The sequence below is a fragment of the Oncorhynchus masou genome, chromosome 9 (assembly GCF_036934945.1).
Source record: "Oncorhynchus masou masou isolate Uvic2021 chromosome 9, UVic_Omas_1.1, whole genome shotgun sequence".
Lineage (NCBI taxonomy): Eukaryota > Metazoa > Chordata > Actinopteri > Salmoniformes > Salmonidae > Oncorhynchus > Oncorhynchus masou.
The window spans coordinates 66,509,510-66,526,264 of NC_088220.1; the positions used below are offsets into that span (position 1 = coordinate 66,509,510).

Here is a 16,755-nt window from a genome sequence, read left to right on the forward strand (position 1 = left end):
ACTGAACAAAGGAATGCTGTTGACGAGAGATGCTGGAACAGTGTGTTGTGAGCGAATGAGAGAGACTGCACTTCCAACCAGGAAGAGGACACGTCCTCCTACAGCACCGTCCTCCTCACCAAGTTGAGAGACAGAGATAAAAACTATCAACAGAAAATCTGACCCGCATTCATCCTTTTAAAATCCCTGATTTTAAGTCAATTATTCAACAATGTCCAACTTAACGTATCCTGCTCCTTTTCAGTAGCTAGGATTTTATTAGGATCCCCATTAGCTGTTACAAAAGCAGCATTTACTCTTCATGGGGTCCTCATGAAACAGGACATAATACAGAACAATAATGGACAAAGCAGCTCAATGACAGAGGTACAGTTCAAGTCGGACGTTTACATACACCTTTGCCAAATACATTTAAACTCAGTTCTTCACAATTCCTGACATTTAATCAGAGTAAAAATTCCCTGACTTAGGTCAGATAGGATCACCACTTTATTTAAAAAAAAATTAAATGTCAGAATGTTAGTAGAGAGAATGATTTATTTCAGCTTTTATTTCTTTCATCACATTCCCAGTGGGTCAGAAGTTTACATACACTCAATTAATATTTGGTAGCATTGCCTTTAAATTGTTTAACTTGGGTCAAAAGTTTTGGGTAGCCTCCCACAAGCTTCCCACAATAAGTTGGGTGAATTTTGGCCCATTCCTCCTGACAGAGCTGGTGTAATCGAGTCAGGTTTATAGGCTTCCTTGCTCGCACACACTTTTTCAGTTCTGCCCACATATTTTATATAGGTTTGAGGTTAGGGCTTTGTGATGGCCACTCCAATACCTTGACTTTGTTGTCCTGAAGCCATTTTTCCACAACTTTGGAAGTATGCTTGGGGTCATTGTCCTTTCTAAGACCAATTTGCGACCAAGCTTTAACTTCCTGACTGATGTCTTGATATGTTGCTTCAACATATCCACGTAATTTTCCTCCCTCATAATGCCATCTATTTTGTGAAGTACACCAGTCCCTCCTGCAGCAAAGCACCCCCACAACATGATGCTGCCACCACCGTGCTTCACGGTTGGGATGGTGTTCTTCAACTTGCAAGCCTCCCCCTTTTTCCTCCAAACATAACGAAGGTCATTATAGCCAAACATTTATATTTTTCTTTCATCAGACCAGAGGACATTTCTCCAAAAAGTACGATCTTTGTCCCCATGTGCAGCTGCAAACCGTAGTCTGGCTTTTTAATGTCGGTTTTGGAGCAATGGCTTCTTCCTTGCTAAGTGGCCTTTCAGGTTATGTCAACATAGGACTCGTTTTCCTGTGGCTATAGATACTTTTGTACCTGCTTCCTCCAGCATCTTCACAAGGTCCTTTGCTGTTGTTCTGGGATTGATTTGCACTTATCGCACCAAAGTACGCTCATCTCAAGGAGACAGAACGCATCTCCTTCCTGAGCGGTATGACGGCTGCGTGGTCCCATGGTGTTTATACTTGCATACTATTGTTTGTACAGATGAATGTGGTACCTTCAGGCATTTGGAAATTGCTCCCAAGGATGAACCAGACTTGTGGAGGTCGACAATTTTTTTTCTGGGGTCTTGGCTGATTTCTTTTGATTTTCCCATGATGTCAAGCAAGGAAGCACTGAGTTTGAAGGTAGGCCTTGAAATACATCCACAGGTACACCTCCAATTGACTCAAATTATGTCAATTAGCCTATCGGATGCTTCTAAAGCCATGACATAATTTTCTGGAAATTTCCAAGCTGTTTAAAGGCACAGTCAACTTAGTGTATGTAAACTTCTGACCCACTGGAATTGTGGTATAATGAATTGTAAGTGAAATAATCTGTCTGTAAACCATTTTTGGAGAAATTACTTTTGTCAATTGCACAAAGTAGATGTCGTAACCGATTCGCCAAAACTATAGTTTTGGAAGAAATTTGTGGAGTGGTTGAAAAACTAGTTTTAATGATTCCAACCTAAGTGTATGTAAACTTCTGACTTCAACTGTACATACATTTAATTTAGCAGGCTATATGCCTGGAGAGGGATAGGGTGTAAGGGGTGCGTATCTGGTGGCAGGGAAGTCAGACACAGTAGAGCAGAACTTGATCATAGTCGGAGTAGTTTAATAGTAAAACCAATGGCATAAAAAATACAAAGTATGGGTACAATAACCCGACGTGCACCAGTCAAACAAAATGTGCACTTACAATAAACAATACCACACAAAGACATGGGGGGAACAGAGGGTTAAATACACAACACATAATGAGGGAAATGAGAACCAGGTGTGTGGGAAAATGAGACAAAACAAATGGAAAATGAAAAATGGATCGACGATGGCTAGAAGACAAGCGACGTCGACCGCCGAACACCGCCCGAACAAGGAGAGGCATCGACTTCGGCAGAAGTCGTGACATAGGGGCTGGTACTGAATGTGTGGCTGCAGACAGATGCTGACAGACAGGTCCTCTGTTTGCAGTGAATGGCCTCTTGGGCAGGTCTGATGGTTTTGGAAGCTTATCAGACAGGGCCTGCTCCTGGGCAGAGGCTGGGTGGGGAAAGGACCAGAGGCTGGTCAATGCACCAAATCCAGTTAGAATTCCCCATAAAACAATTGTGGTAATAATTGTTGATGTTAGAATTAAATATTGAATGATAGACTATTTCAACAAAATGCCAAAATGTAATAGAGTAAAGAAACATTTTGAAAAAAGTATTTTTTCCATTTGTTTCACAAAGATATCATGACATATTTTACATGCATTTTACCAACCTAATGCTAGATGTGTGTATGATTAATTTCAACTCCATATAAAAATAATATTTTTTAGAAAATTATTTCCCACAAACATAAAATTTAAAAAACTCAAGAACCTCGAGTCAAGAACATTTTGAAGGCGTAATCCTGTGTACCTCTCCTGTATAGAAAATACGTTTCTAGTCATGTTCCTAGTTTACCTTAATAAAAGTAACATTTATTTACGCACGCCATCTGTGCCTGTATAACACTGGTGCGTAAAATGTTCTCCTTGTTAACCGGCTCTTCAGGTGTGCCTTCTTTAACTGCAAAATCCCCCTCCTTACTGTAAATGCTCTCACCTAGCGCCTAGGAGGACTGGCTATCTATCGCCTCTGCTCCTTTAAGGCAATGAGGAATTAAAGCGGCTGCAAAGGCAGGAGAGAGGGTTATTCTGTAGTGCTCTGAGGCAGCGAGGGTTAGCGCATGGACCAATGCGATTAAAAGGGCAGTGGGAAGATGCGCGTGCTTGCCTCTTGCTGGACGGAGAGAGGTGGTGAAGATGGTCTGACTTCAGCTCATCCGGTTTTCATTCTTATTGAACTGAACATTGACTCTTTATTTTAACTTATTTTATTTCTCACATTTTGATTTCAAACCTGATTTTATTTTTCAGTTTTCGTTTTAAGATGCGTTTTTGTGGATTCCACATCGTTATTGTTTAGGTGTCCCGGTTTCACACCCGGAGATTTATTTTAGTACCTACGGTTGCCCGCGTGCCACTACCCTGACTCAGCATCACACCTGGGCTGCAGGCGAGCACTGTAGCCCTCTCGAGCATCCCTTTGAAGAGCAGGGAAAGTAGCAATGCACGGAGGGCCAGCGTAGAGCTGCGTAGAGTCGGATATCACAGGTTTAACCAAGACAATCAGAGAGGCACATATCCTCCAAGCTCAGAGAGGGGTCTGAAAAGGGGAGAGGAAGAGCACCAGGGAGGGCGTTATAGAGAAAAAAAGGAGGAGACGGTAAAGACATTATTATCAGCAGAGAGTTGGACTGGTTACTACAAGCTAGTAGCAAATGTTTAACATTACACCTGCCACACAAAACATCATTATAGGAAAGCAGCTGTCAAAGTGTGCGGAGGAAGACGAGAAAGCATAGCTTGGGGGGATTGAACGGAGCAGGGCATGTGGATATTGGCTGTTATCTTTTTCCAGAGCATCTTAAATGGTAAGTTTAATTTGCTAATTTTAATGTTCATTAGTTATGTCAGTAATTCAGTGAGGAATGTAAAGTAGATGAGGGGGGTGGAGGTCACCTGTGTTACACATTTTATGGTTGCCAACAGTGCTAGGGAGAGAGGAACGGGAGTGAAATGTGCTTTAATCTATTTTAACTATACGCCACATCATTGGTCAATATTTGATAGATTCACAGAAATTGTGTTAAGACAATGAAAATATTTTTTATGATGCCTTCATTCTTCAATTGCATTTTTCATTGATTGCTGAGGAAATAAATGTATGTTCGTGAGAGGCTTGCTAAAGTAGACGTGACCTTAAGGTTAAAACCTTAATTGTTGTCAGTGGCAATTACTACATCGAATTTAATCATTTTTTACATGCCTGGATGTTTATGCCGGTCGGCTATGTCAGTCAGTAGTAGCATGGGCCTCAATAATGACTGACGTATTTTATATACTGGAAATTTGGTTTCACCCCCTTCCCCTCCCCCATCCAAGCTATTTATTTAGGGTGGTATATTTTCAAGTTCAATGTAAGGTATTCAAATTCGAAAGGATATTAGACACTTGTAAAAGCTTGATCATGTAGCCTATAATTTTACTCTATCCTTAGAGATGTATGATATTAGATTAACATAGTACATTGATTTTGAATAAATGCATTAGTTTTCAGTAAAGTTTTCATTAAACAATGCGATACATTTCTAGCCCGTTTCACAGGTGTGTAGCCAAATGAAGACTTGTAAAGAAACAATAATTGTGTACAAAGGAGATAAGAAAATGTAAGCCACCAGAACCTGATAATGATGCAAAATGGAAAGGCACCCCTGTAGACACTGCAGACAAATATTTTTGTTGTTGTTGTAATTTCTTATTGAGATAATGCTGGTAAATAGATTTGAAAGAGCTTGCAGTCCATGTATCATGTAACAGAAATAAAAAACAATGATATTATAGAATATTACACACAGAATCATACTGTCTCCTTTCATGTGATCAATTCATATTGATTTGCAACCTAAAGATTAAAAGGACCAATAAATGATAGAAAGACTTTCTCTATGCATTCACTTAAAAGGCATGTGTGTGTGTGTGTGTGTGTGTGTGTGTGTGTGTGTGTGTGTGTGTGCGTGCGTGCGTGGGTGGGTGGGTGGGTGGGTGGGTGTGTGTGTGTGTGTGTGTGTGTGTGTGTGTGTGTGTGTGTGTGTGTGTGTGTGTGTGTGTGTGTGTGTGTGTGTGTGTGTGTGTGTGTGTGTGAGTGCGTGCGTGCGTGCGTGCGTGCGTGCGTGTGTGTGTGTTTGTGTACTGTGTGTGCTTTCATAAATCTATGAATCTGCAATGTGAAGCTGATCGGTGAAAGCAGTAAATGTATACAATGTATTACTTACACAGGATCAAATAAACTATTATTTACTGGATATAAGGGGGTTATGAAAAGGCTGGGTGTGTATGGAAAGGGGGAGATGGAGACTGAGAAAACACAGAGGTTGAAGAAGGGGGGAAACGGAAAGAAAATATATCTTCTTACAAACTGTACAAGCTGACAAGTTGGGGGCGTTGCAGATATTTTAAGTAAACAGGGTAGAACCTCTGGTTGTGGTTATGTCGTAGAGGGTCGCTGAATTTACCGCATCAGGCAAAAAGGGGGCATTGGTGGTTTGGGATTAACCCATTGTAGCACATTGAGGGACATTCATTGTATTCCAACGCAGATGTGACAAGGTGAACTCAACCCACTTGACAAGAAAATCAGTGGTTCCTTTCTAGTTACTTGTTTCACTCCCCTCCCCCCAAAATCATCTTAAATTATACATATTTGACTATCTTCCCTTTTTCCCTTGTAAGGCTATTCTCAGTCAGCTGCTTATTGACATCCAGGTTAGGCTATTCCATCTCTCCTCCACATAGAATGGTATCTCCCTCACTCGTAAAATAACAATAAGGATTCGTGATTAATCATTATAATTGTGCCGTGACATTCGATAAACTGTCAGGACAGGCTGGATCCATATATAGTTTCAGAAGCCTTATATTGGCATCCTAATATAAGAATAGAATAGAGGGTACATGCAAACATGTATTTTATTATTTGGAAATGGCTTCACCCTTCTGTGTTGTTCTATTGTTATCTATGTTATGCCTTTTTGGACGATGGGTATAGAATGCAATTGGAGCTGGAATCTTGTTTTATTTTGCTGCACTGTATTTCATTGTATTCTGTGGTTGGATTTCTGAAGATAGCGATTATCATGATAATGATGAGGTCTGTATTGACTGAGCTGAGCTGACAATGGCAGAATGAACAACCTTGTAGTTAATTGTTGCTTTTTAGAGTTAGGTTTGTCTATGGACATCCTATTAAATTTCTATTCTAAATACCAAATTCGTATTCTAATTCCTAAATCTACAGGTCTATCACATGTTCACTGGCCTGTCTCTATGGAAACCTCCATTATGGGTGTCAAGAAAGTGTGAGTTTGACTAAATAAGGCTATACACTGGGTGGGTGACCGAGAATTGCTTGATAAGGGCCCAGCCACTTCCTGTGCCCTTATTTGGCATATTCTGGCATGATGATAATTGAGGGAATTATACCTGAATTGCACAATAAAAGATACAGCTAAAATATAAAATTTTTGAGGGAACTGGGCCAGTAGATTAGTTTTCTCTGTTGTAATTAGCCTCCAAATACAACATTCTACAGGTATGATATTTATAAGCCTTCTTTTAATTTTTATTCTGGCTGATTTAGACATTGTGCTCTCATATTAACTCCATTTATACATATTATCCTAAGATATTGTGATTTTATTTTGAACCATTAAAGCATTTATAAAACATGAATTAATAATGCAATATGGAAATAAAAAAATGTATTTATTTTGTGTACTGTGGGTTACCTTTTATAATTTTTATTCAAATTGAAATGTAATTAAGAGATAAAGTAGGCTATAATAGTTATGTTTAGATGGCTGAGGATTTTGCCCTCTAAAAGATGCCTTAAGGCAAAACCAATCCAAGCTCCAATTCTGTTTTTAAATACATTATCCGGCGAGGCAGCTCACACAGGGCCATTATTCATGTGTTGCATGTTTTGTCACAATTGTTTTGAACATTCACTTCAGGACGGATGCCCGACTGAGCATTCTGCTCAATGCATTGTCAATGAAGATTTAATCAGAAGTGCATTACAGTGGCTTGGAAATACAATGACATTTCAAAAGGTGCCAAATAATTTGTAGGAAAACCCTTTGTTAGATTGACTTTAAATGTCGTATAATGCTAGCTAGCTAACTAAGATTGAGGGGAGAGCACCGGATTTTTAGCCAACTAACGTTAGCATTACTAGCTATTTTTCTTTACCAACTTTGCTTAGCTAATGATGACATTGCCATCTGTCTAAAGAAAAATGACAACATGATAATCATGGCGAAGTTGTTTACTACTAAATATTTGCAATGTCAATGTATTTCCAGGCCACTATAGTGTAATTTAGACAAAACAGTCATTCACCTCCGTTCAGAATGACTGGGCACCTTTTTGGGCACCACTATGGCGGAGGGCTGCTTGAGAATGTTCATAGCAATGGCAATTCTGAACAGAGGCGAATGACTGTTTTGTCTGAGGTGTAAACCATAGATTTCAGCACAGTGATTGAGAGACAGACCTGAGCAAGGCCGTTCGAGATGGCCTATACCTTATTTTGTCTTACACTAAGGTAAATAGGTCATGTACACTTCTCATGTACACATATCTATCTCAATCAAAATGCCCTTCTTTCTCATTGTCGAGGGATGATTATGTACAAAATCCTTTTCAGAAAAGATAGTCCTCGTAGGGCATTTAGATAGCTGCCAACATCACTTAGCCCGCCCAGTTAGCATGACAACACATTAGGACCCTGAGAAGTAAAATGCAATGGAGACTGGGGGCAGATTGATTTGACTTAACTTGGCTGAGAGGAGGAACCTGTGTTTCAGGGGAGTTAATATGCTGGGGGCAATTAAGGCAGGGCACTGATTTAGAGATCCATCTGTTCCAGTATAGTGAGGTGCTCCTCTTGTAAGACGTATGCCCTTGAATCCTCCATATCTATTTAAAGATCTTTAAGACTTACCGTCTTTTGGTAGCAGTGGCCTCATGCTGGCAATTGAGGAGGACTTAGATCTAAATCTAAATCAGTATTATTTGTTTAAACCTATTTCCAGTCTGGGAACAGGGTTGTTCCATTTGATTTCAATCACCTTTTGACCGCACTGCTTTTCATTTGAACAAAATGTTCAATCCATATTTGCCCATGGTAGAAGTGGTGAGAAAGTGAATTTTCCAACTTGAATTACGTAACATTTATGAGACAGATGTGCAGATCATTTTTAGAAGCTTACAAACAGTTGTCAAACTATTTTACAATGTCTGGGAAAAAAAAATTTCAGCCAAAACATGACACCCACACTCTAGAGTATGCTGTGTCTCAACCGATGGCGGACACAACAGAGACACCTCAGAGGATGTAAAATAGGGTCTAAACTACATTACTGATGTAAAAGGTTAAAAGTTGAAAACATTTTTTCCCAAGACATTATATAACAGTTTGACAATCTTGTTTGTAATTGTATTTATTGAACCCTTATTTTACCAGGTAAGTTGACTGAGAACACATTCACATGTACAGAAACGAACTGGGGAATAGTTACAGGGGACCGGAGGGGAAATTATAGCAAACTGAACTGTTTATCTTTTCCAGTGATGAAGATATGAGGGTCTCAAGGTTGGGTGGGGTATGAACACTTCTACCATGGGCAAAAATGTATAAAAAGTTCATTTCAAATCAAATGGGGTGCGTTCAAAAAGTGATTGAAATCAAATGGAATGACCCAACAGTCAACTAGGTATCCGAGCAGCACGGTTGACCTACCTATGAAAATGTGTATAGTAAGGCAATAAAATATAGTCGCTCTGTATGCATTGATAGATACATATCTGAGAAGTAGATGTGAGTTCAGTTCAAACATGAATTCAGCACTTGTTTAAGGTCAATTGTTCTCTAGAGTAGTTCCCCTTTGAGAGGGTGTTTGCTGGTGAAAAGTGTGAATGGTTGCGTTGTTGTTATTCCTGAGGAACTGTTACTAATGGTAATGTCTGATGATGGAGACCCTGATGTGTAGTAATGGATCTCCCAGTTCACACATTCTGACTGCATAATGAAGATGCCTACTAAAGATGTTCAGCAACAGTCTTGCAGTCTAATTAGTAATGGGGCATGAGAGACTCACAGGGGTGGTGGTATGTTTCACTGAATGTCAAATCTAATTACAAATCAGACTCTGTATCCTTAAGGATTCTGCTGAATCAGAACAATATAATTGCATGAGCACCATGTAAATGTCTTTCACATTAATATGTTAACTATACTGTTTAGCATCGGCTGGGGGAAAAAACTCACACAGATTTACGTGTTTGATCAACCGGGCAAAGACATGACATGTTATTTTATGTAATGTTATTTTAAAAGGCTGAGCACTTAGAAAAGTGGCATGGTGAAGGAACAATGAGACTAAAGCAGTTTTTAGAGAACACTGACAAAATAAATACATGCACTAACATTCTACCTATGTCTAATGCACATACTGTGTGTTCGATTAGGACTACTATATATGCGTGGTGTGTCTATAGAGCTCAAGTATGATGTAGTGGAACTCATAAGAGTTCAGTGAACAGGACAGATGTTGGAAGAGTGGTTGATGTGGCTAATCAAATCAAATTGTGTTTGTCACATGCTTTGTAATCAACAGATGTAGACTAACAGTGAAATGCTTACTTACAGGCCCTTTCCAACATTGCAGAGAGAAAAGAGAAATAATAGAAAAGTAACAGCATGAAGAATAAATATACAAAGAGTAACGATAACTATTCACAAAGTCACAAAGTCACAAAGATCACATATCATTTTTGAGGGACAGAACTAATCGGTCACTTAATCTAGTACCCAAATGCTCATGCTTTGAACTACACAGCCATGGGAATGAACTGGATTGATCCCTATATGCCCAATGCACATGTTTGCTCTTGTACTGTATGGATGGATTACCTTGGTGACTCTCACAGTGTGTGTCTGGATCTCTTTGAGCTTGGCAGGTTGCTCACATTCTATCTGCTTCCCTTTGTCTTATTGATCTACACTCTTTTACCTTTCTTCGTGTTGAATCTATGTCCTTATCACAGCTAAACTTCTCAATCAGTCATTCTGTAAGATGCAAATACTGTTTGTGTTCACAATATTCAAACTTCATATCTGATTTCAGAATGCAGAGAAAGAGAAAGAGACAGAAACCACAGTGTATGAATGAGCCTGCATTCAAATGAATTTGGATCCGTCACCAATTTGATGTTTTAATATGCAGAGTTGCACCTTTAAAAAGAGGTGGATCATATTTAAAGAGTCCCCAGGAATCAGTAACTTTGGGAATGTTGGCAAATGTCTCATTAGAGTGTTGCTAGCCTGAGCTTTATTATGTGTTGCTTTCCCGCTCTCTATCAGCCTTTCCCCAGAAGTGATTATGCTAATTGCTGTTTGATCAGATGATTAAATTATAATTCGATTAATCCGGAGTACTAAATGCTCTGAATACATTTGCTTCTGCTTGGCTGGCTGGCTGGCTTTACAGAGCTAACGTTCCCTGTCACACGGCGAACACACAGGAGAAAGGGACAACCCTAGAGGAGAGAAGGAACATTACATTTTTTGGAGGGATGGTGTGTAGTGAGGAAGGGGGATAACAAAGAAAGCAAGGGTAGTGACTGAGAAGAGAGAGGAGGGGGCAGGTTGGCTGTGGGGTTCTTTAGGGAACACATGCTGTGCTCCTTAGTGTTAAATACATATGTTTGCTTTACGGATTGGATGTGATAAATGTTTAATATGCTTATAAAGATTGTCAAATAGGTCTGGAGTATGTAAGTGAGTGTGGCACATAGCATATTTAAAGGGCCCTGGTTATGGTGCAGCTAATAAGATGACAGGAGCCAGCTGTTGTGACATTAGCACTGACACACTTCACAACGCCAGCTGTTCATGACTAAATTCTCTTTGACAACATTGGAATGTGGATCAATGGAATTAACAACAATATTTGATAACATCACTTCTGTTGGTTACTCAATTAGTGTTACATCATTGACTAACAATAAATGGGGCGTTTGCAACATATTTTAAATTTGCTACATGATTTATGATCACCTGGGCATCACCTGTACACCTATTTTAATTTTCGCTAGAATTTCTCCTCTACACTGTAGTATGTCTACATTTGCCACCACTCTGGAAGATCCTGTTCCCATAGCGAGCGTGCAGGTTGGCAATTATGTATATATGCATGACAACATCATTGATGTCCCTGCACCTTACTGTTTGGTGACATAATACGGAGTGTTGACCAGTACATGCTATCCCCAGTATGTGAGGCTGATAATTTCTGACCAACAAGAAACACCTCACGGCCAGACCTGTCGTGTTGTAAGATGGCGACCCATTACAAAATACTATTTGAGTAACTGCTAATATTATCAATAGTGTATCATTTATTTTCTGAGAGATATTGTTATTTTCAAAGTCAGCGTTGTGTAGTTCTAAAAAGTGGAGAATCAATTGTTTAGAATTGTAACAGTAATTGCTTATCTACCTAGCAACTGCTTTGTTCTATTCTGATTGGTCAGATTTAGGTTAATTGTTGGAGGAGAACAGGAAGTAGTTGAGTTCATGGATGGCAGTAACTGTGGTCAGTCCATCATTAATTCTGCAGATGTGTAATCTGTCTCCTTCCAGTGTTTGTCTATATAGACAGTCATCCATCCATCCACCATCTAAATAACCCTCAAACTGCACTATCAACAGTATGTAATAAACTTAATTACTCTAACTTTGTGTGAGGAAGCTAAGCAGGGTTGTCTGTCAAAATACTGTTGAGCCCATGTGCTCTTCTTGACATGGGGTGTGTTCAGTTCAGTTTAACGCTTGCTACGTTACGTGAGGGTTTGTACAGAACGACACATTTCCCCAAAATGCTGCGTTCTTTAACAGCCTTTGAGGTACACTATATGTACAAATGTATGTTGACACCCCTTCAGATTTGCGGATTTGGCTATTTCAACCATGCAGCCATGCAATCTCCATAGACAAACATTGGTATTAGAATGGCCTTACTGAAGAGCTCAGTGACTTTCAATGTGGCACCGTCATTGTGTGCCACCTTTCCAACAAGTCAGTTCGTCAAATTTCTGCCCTGCTAGAGCTGCCCCAGTCAACTGTAAGTGCCGTTAGTGGAAACTTCTAGGAGCAACAACAGCTCAGCCACACAAGCTCAAAGGCCAAACAAGCTCAAAGAACGGGACCGCCAAGTACTGAACCGCGTAGAGCGGTAAAATAGTCTGTCCTCAGCTGCAGCACTCACTGCCAAGTTTCAAACAGCCTCTGGAAGCCACGTCAGGAGAATGACTGTTCGACAGGAGCTTCATGAAATGGGTTTCATGGCTGAGCAGCTGCACACAAGTCTTTTATTTATTTAACCTTTATTTAAATAGGCAAGACGACGCTGGGCCAATTAGGCACCGCCCTAACGGGACTCCCAATCACGGCTGTTTGTGATACAGCCTGGATTCAAACCAGAGTCTATAGTGACGCCTCTAGAACTGAGATGCAGTGCCTTTGACCACTGCGCCACTCGGGAGACCGTTTGTCTAAGATCATCATGCGCAAACGTCGGCTGTAGTGGTGTAAAGCTTGCCGCCATTGGACTCTGGAGCAGTGGAAACGCATTCTCTGGAGTGATGAATCACGCTTCACCTGGCAGTCCAATGAACAAATCTGGGTTTGGCGGATGCCAGGGAGGCACTACCTGCCCCAATGCATCGTGCCAACTCTTTGGTGAAGGAGAAATAATGGTCTAGGGCTGTTTTTCATGGTTCGGGCTAGGCCCCTTAGTCCCAGTGAAGGGAAATATTAACTATACAGCATACAATGACATTCTAGATGATTCTGTGCTTCCAACTTTGTTGCAAGAGTTTGGGGAAGGCCCTTTCCTGTTTCAGCATGACAATACCCCAGTGCACAAAGTGAGGTCCATACAGAAATGGTTTGTCGCGATCGGTGTGGAAGGACTTGACTGGCCTGCACAGAGTCCTGACCTCAACCCCATCGAACACCTTTGGGATGAATTGGTAAGACAACTGTGAGCCAGGCCTAATCGCCCAACATCAGGCTGAATGGAAGCAAGTCCTGGAAGCAATGTTCCAAGAGTGAAACAAGTGGAAAGCCTTCCCAGAAGAGTGGATGTTATTATAGCAGCAAAGGGGGGACCAACTCCATATTAATGCCCATGCATTTGGAATGAGCTGTTTGACAAGTAGGTGTCCACATACCTTTGGTTATGTAGTGTGTGTTTGATCCCGTTTGGTCGGTGTGGCGAGGTGTGGCCTGATCAATATGGATGTGACCATTAGAAATCGCAAAAAACCTGTGCAGCACACCATACACAATCACCCTCTGGGCCACCATAATCACGCTGTCTTCAACTGGTTGTACAGTACCATTTCTGGTACAAAGGAATCCGCCAAAGGATATAAGAAAGATTCAGCATACTATACTCAAAAGGTTCACAGCTCTTTCTTTATTCAGCAGTCCAGTGTGACCATGTCCTTCTCATCTAAAATGTTGCCACCCAGCATTGGTCTACTTGGATGTCATTAATTCAAGATGGTCTAGCATCTTGGCATTATCCCTGTAGGTTTAAGCAGTGGTTTAGTTTAGTCTACACACATTGACTTCCCCTTGCTCTCCCCTCTGCCGCTCACAGGCTTTGACAAGGGGATTAGCTCCAGCTTGCCATAAATACATCATGTTGTTTTAATTTCTGTTAATTTGTTTGTGGAAAGTCCAACCAATATGAAGAAAATGCTGCACTCGAAATTTCTTGAGAAATTTGCAAAAAAACCTTAGTATTCCCTCATTGGCACAGATATATTGAATCAACCTAGAAAAGTCTGGGCACTGAGGAGGACAATCATTGAGCAATTTTAAGAACTTGGTATTCCCATAAGAGTAGTTGTAACAACAATTGTTTTCTTCCATCCATTTGATTGAATATACAAAAGTGTTTGCTCGGTTAATGCCTGTAGACTACAGCAAAAGAGGACCGTGCAAGCCTTCATTCTCATCGACGGGGCTGTAGTGGAACAGGTTGAGAGCTTCAAGTTCCTTGGTGTCCACATCAACAACAAACTAGAATGGTCCTAACACACCAAGACAGTCGTGATGAGGGCACGACAAAACCTATTCCCCCTCAGGAGACTGAAAAGATTTGGCATGGGTTGTCAGATCCTCAAAAGCATCATGACTGGTTGCGTCACTGCCTGGTATGGCTACTGCTCGGCCTCCGACTGCAAGGCACTACAGAGGGTAGTGCGTACGGCCCAGTACATCACTGGGGCAAAGCTTCCTGACATTCAGGACCTCTATACCAGGCGGTGTTAGAGGAAGGCCCTAAAAATTGTCAAAGACTCCAGCCACCCTAGTCATAGACTGTTCTCTCTGCTACCGCATGGCAAGCGGTACCGGAGCGCCAACTCGAGGTCCAAGAGGCTCCTAAACAGCTTCTACCCCCATGCCATAAGACTCCTGAACATCTAATCAAATGGCTACCCAGACTATTTGCATTGCCCCCCCCCTTCTCTTTACACCAGTGCTACTTACTCTCTGTTTATTATCTATGCATAGTCACTTTAATAACTCTACCTACATGTACATATTATCTCAATTACCTCGACTAACCAGTGACTCTGTACCAGTACCCCCCTGTATATAGTCTCGCTATTGTTATTTTACTGCTGCTCTTTAATTACTTGTTACTTTTATTCATTTTTCTTATTCGTATTATTATTATTATTATTATTTAAACTACATTGTTGGTTAGGGGCTTGTAAGTAAGCATTTCACTGTAACCTACACCTGTTGTATTTGGCGCATGTGACTAATAAAATTTGATTTGATTTGAAATAAACTCTTTCTCCACCCTCTAGTGTTCATATTGCGCAACAAAACAGTCTTATTTTTACCCTGGTACTTTTTATTCAGCTGTAGTAGCAGCAGAGGGAGCTGCTATAGTTTGGTATATACTGTAATCCCCCATCAGATTCTCTCCCTCCTGTTAGTTCATCAGCAGCATAATTCAGACATCAACGTCTGGAGCGCTGACATTCTCCCTACTGAGATATGCTGCTGCTGCCTCCTCTATTAATGAGACATCCACTCTCACCCGTTTAACGCATGAAAATAAAACTAGATCTAGAGGTACACCATGGGGCTACGCTTTACCATATCCTACTCCTCTGACATCATACAATGGATTTGTCTTTGCATATCACCCGTGAGCAGAGCAGACAACGGCCCCTTCTGTCATGTCCTGGTTAATATTCATGAAAGCAAATTGGGAGACTGTCATTTGGCAAGTTCCTGTACAAGCCCTGTGTATAGCCTCTGGGTAGAAAGAGGAGAATGCTTACTCACATTGGATAACCCCCTCATTGCCCCCTACCCTGTTTCCTTTCTTCCCCTGTCTCCTGTCTCTGCTCCTGGTCCCAGGCCACCCCCCAGGCATAGCACAGAGGGCCGCTTTAATTACCAAGGGTTCCTGGCTGACAGAGCCTGTCACAGTGCAGCAGCTGCCCGCCCCGCCCCACTCTGCCCCGTGTGCCTATGCCCACTGGCAGCCCTGACGACAGGCCACTGGCTCACCAGACGTGACATGGGTGGCCTATAAAATACTTGGACCCAGTTGATCAATCCACCCTCTCAGTCTCTCTGGATTTCCATATTTTCTCTGTCTCTTTTTCTGCTCTCGATGTCTGTCTGTCAGATGAGCGCATGATAAAACGATGGTAAAATATGGAATAGCACCCATGGATGAAGCACAATTTAAACAGTAAACATCCAAGCAAATGCACGACATAAACTGTACATGTGGCTGTATTCATTAAAGAAAGAGGCAGTAAGAGGTTAAAGCATGCATACATGTTGGTGTTTGTCCCATCAGCATCGATTACACGTTGAATTAAACGAAGCGCCTCGGTAGTCCTGAAAGCCCTCTATGATGGCTGATTACACCTGCCTGTCAGCTGATGAATTCTACTGCCTTTGATTGATCAGCTTCACTCAAAGTGTGAATATTCATATTTATGTTCATTTTCATGGTAAATGTGTTATGTAAATGTTTTTTCCCACACTGTTATGTTTTTTTCCCACACTGTTAATATAAGGGGCTGTTTTGTGTGCAGATAATAATCATGCTCAGCCTTCCATCCAAAAATATTCCATCTTGATGTTCGTCCAATCGCAACACAGCAGTTGCATAATGACAGCGTGATTGAGAGTTATTTTCATATTAAAATGAGAGAGGAGCCATTTGGTGCTATGGAATATTGATGCTAATTGGCATCATTTCAATATGGAAGTAAATGGATAATATAATAGATTACAAATGATTGTTGTTACTCTCAAGTGGTACACTTTCAGATTTACTGCTCAATGATGGTTTTCATTAGATGTTTTCATATTAGCAGTATTGTTTTATTTTACCAATCTAGTGCTATGATACCACTTATTGAATGGAATGATTAAGATATCATTCTCTGTACATATACATTCATTATTTCATGCACTGCTCTGTTCAGTTGCTTAGGAATTAAACAAGCATTCACAGTAATTGTATACTGAGAATATTCC

At 40.8% G+C, this 16,755-nt stretch overlaps 1 protein-coding gene across 2 annotated transcripts in view; it reads left to right on the forward strand.

Moving 5' to 3' along the window:
- The first annotated feature begins 3,208 nt into the window (after positions 1-3,208).
- dscamb (Down syndrome cell adhesion molecule b) overlaps positions 3,209-16,755 on the forward strand; it is a 137,590-nt gene continuing 124,043 nt past the window's right edge. For both annotated transcript variants that reach the window (XM_064975000.1, XM_064975001.1), the window contains exon 1: positions 3,209-3,973. In XM_064975000.1, the coding sequence (XP_064831072.1) occupies positions 3,931-3,973 (43 nt within the window). In that variant the 5' untranslated portion in view covers positions 3,209-3,930. The remainder of the gene's footprint in view (positions 3,974-16,755) is intronic.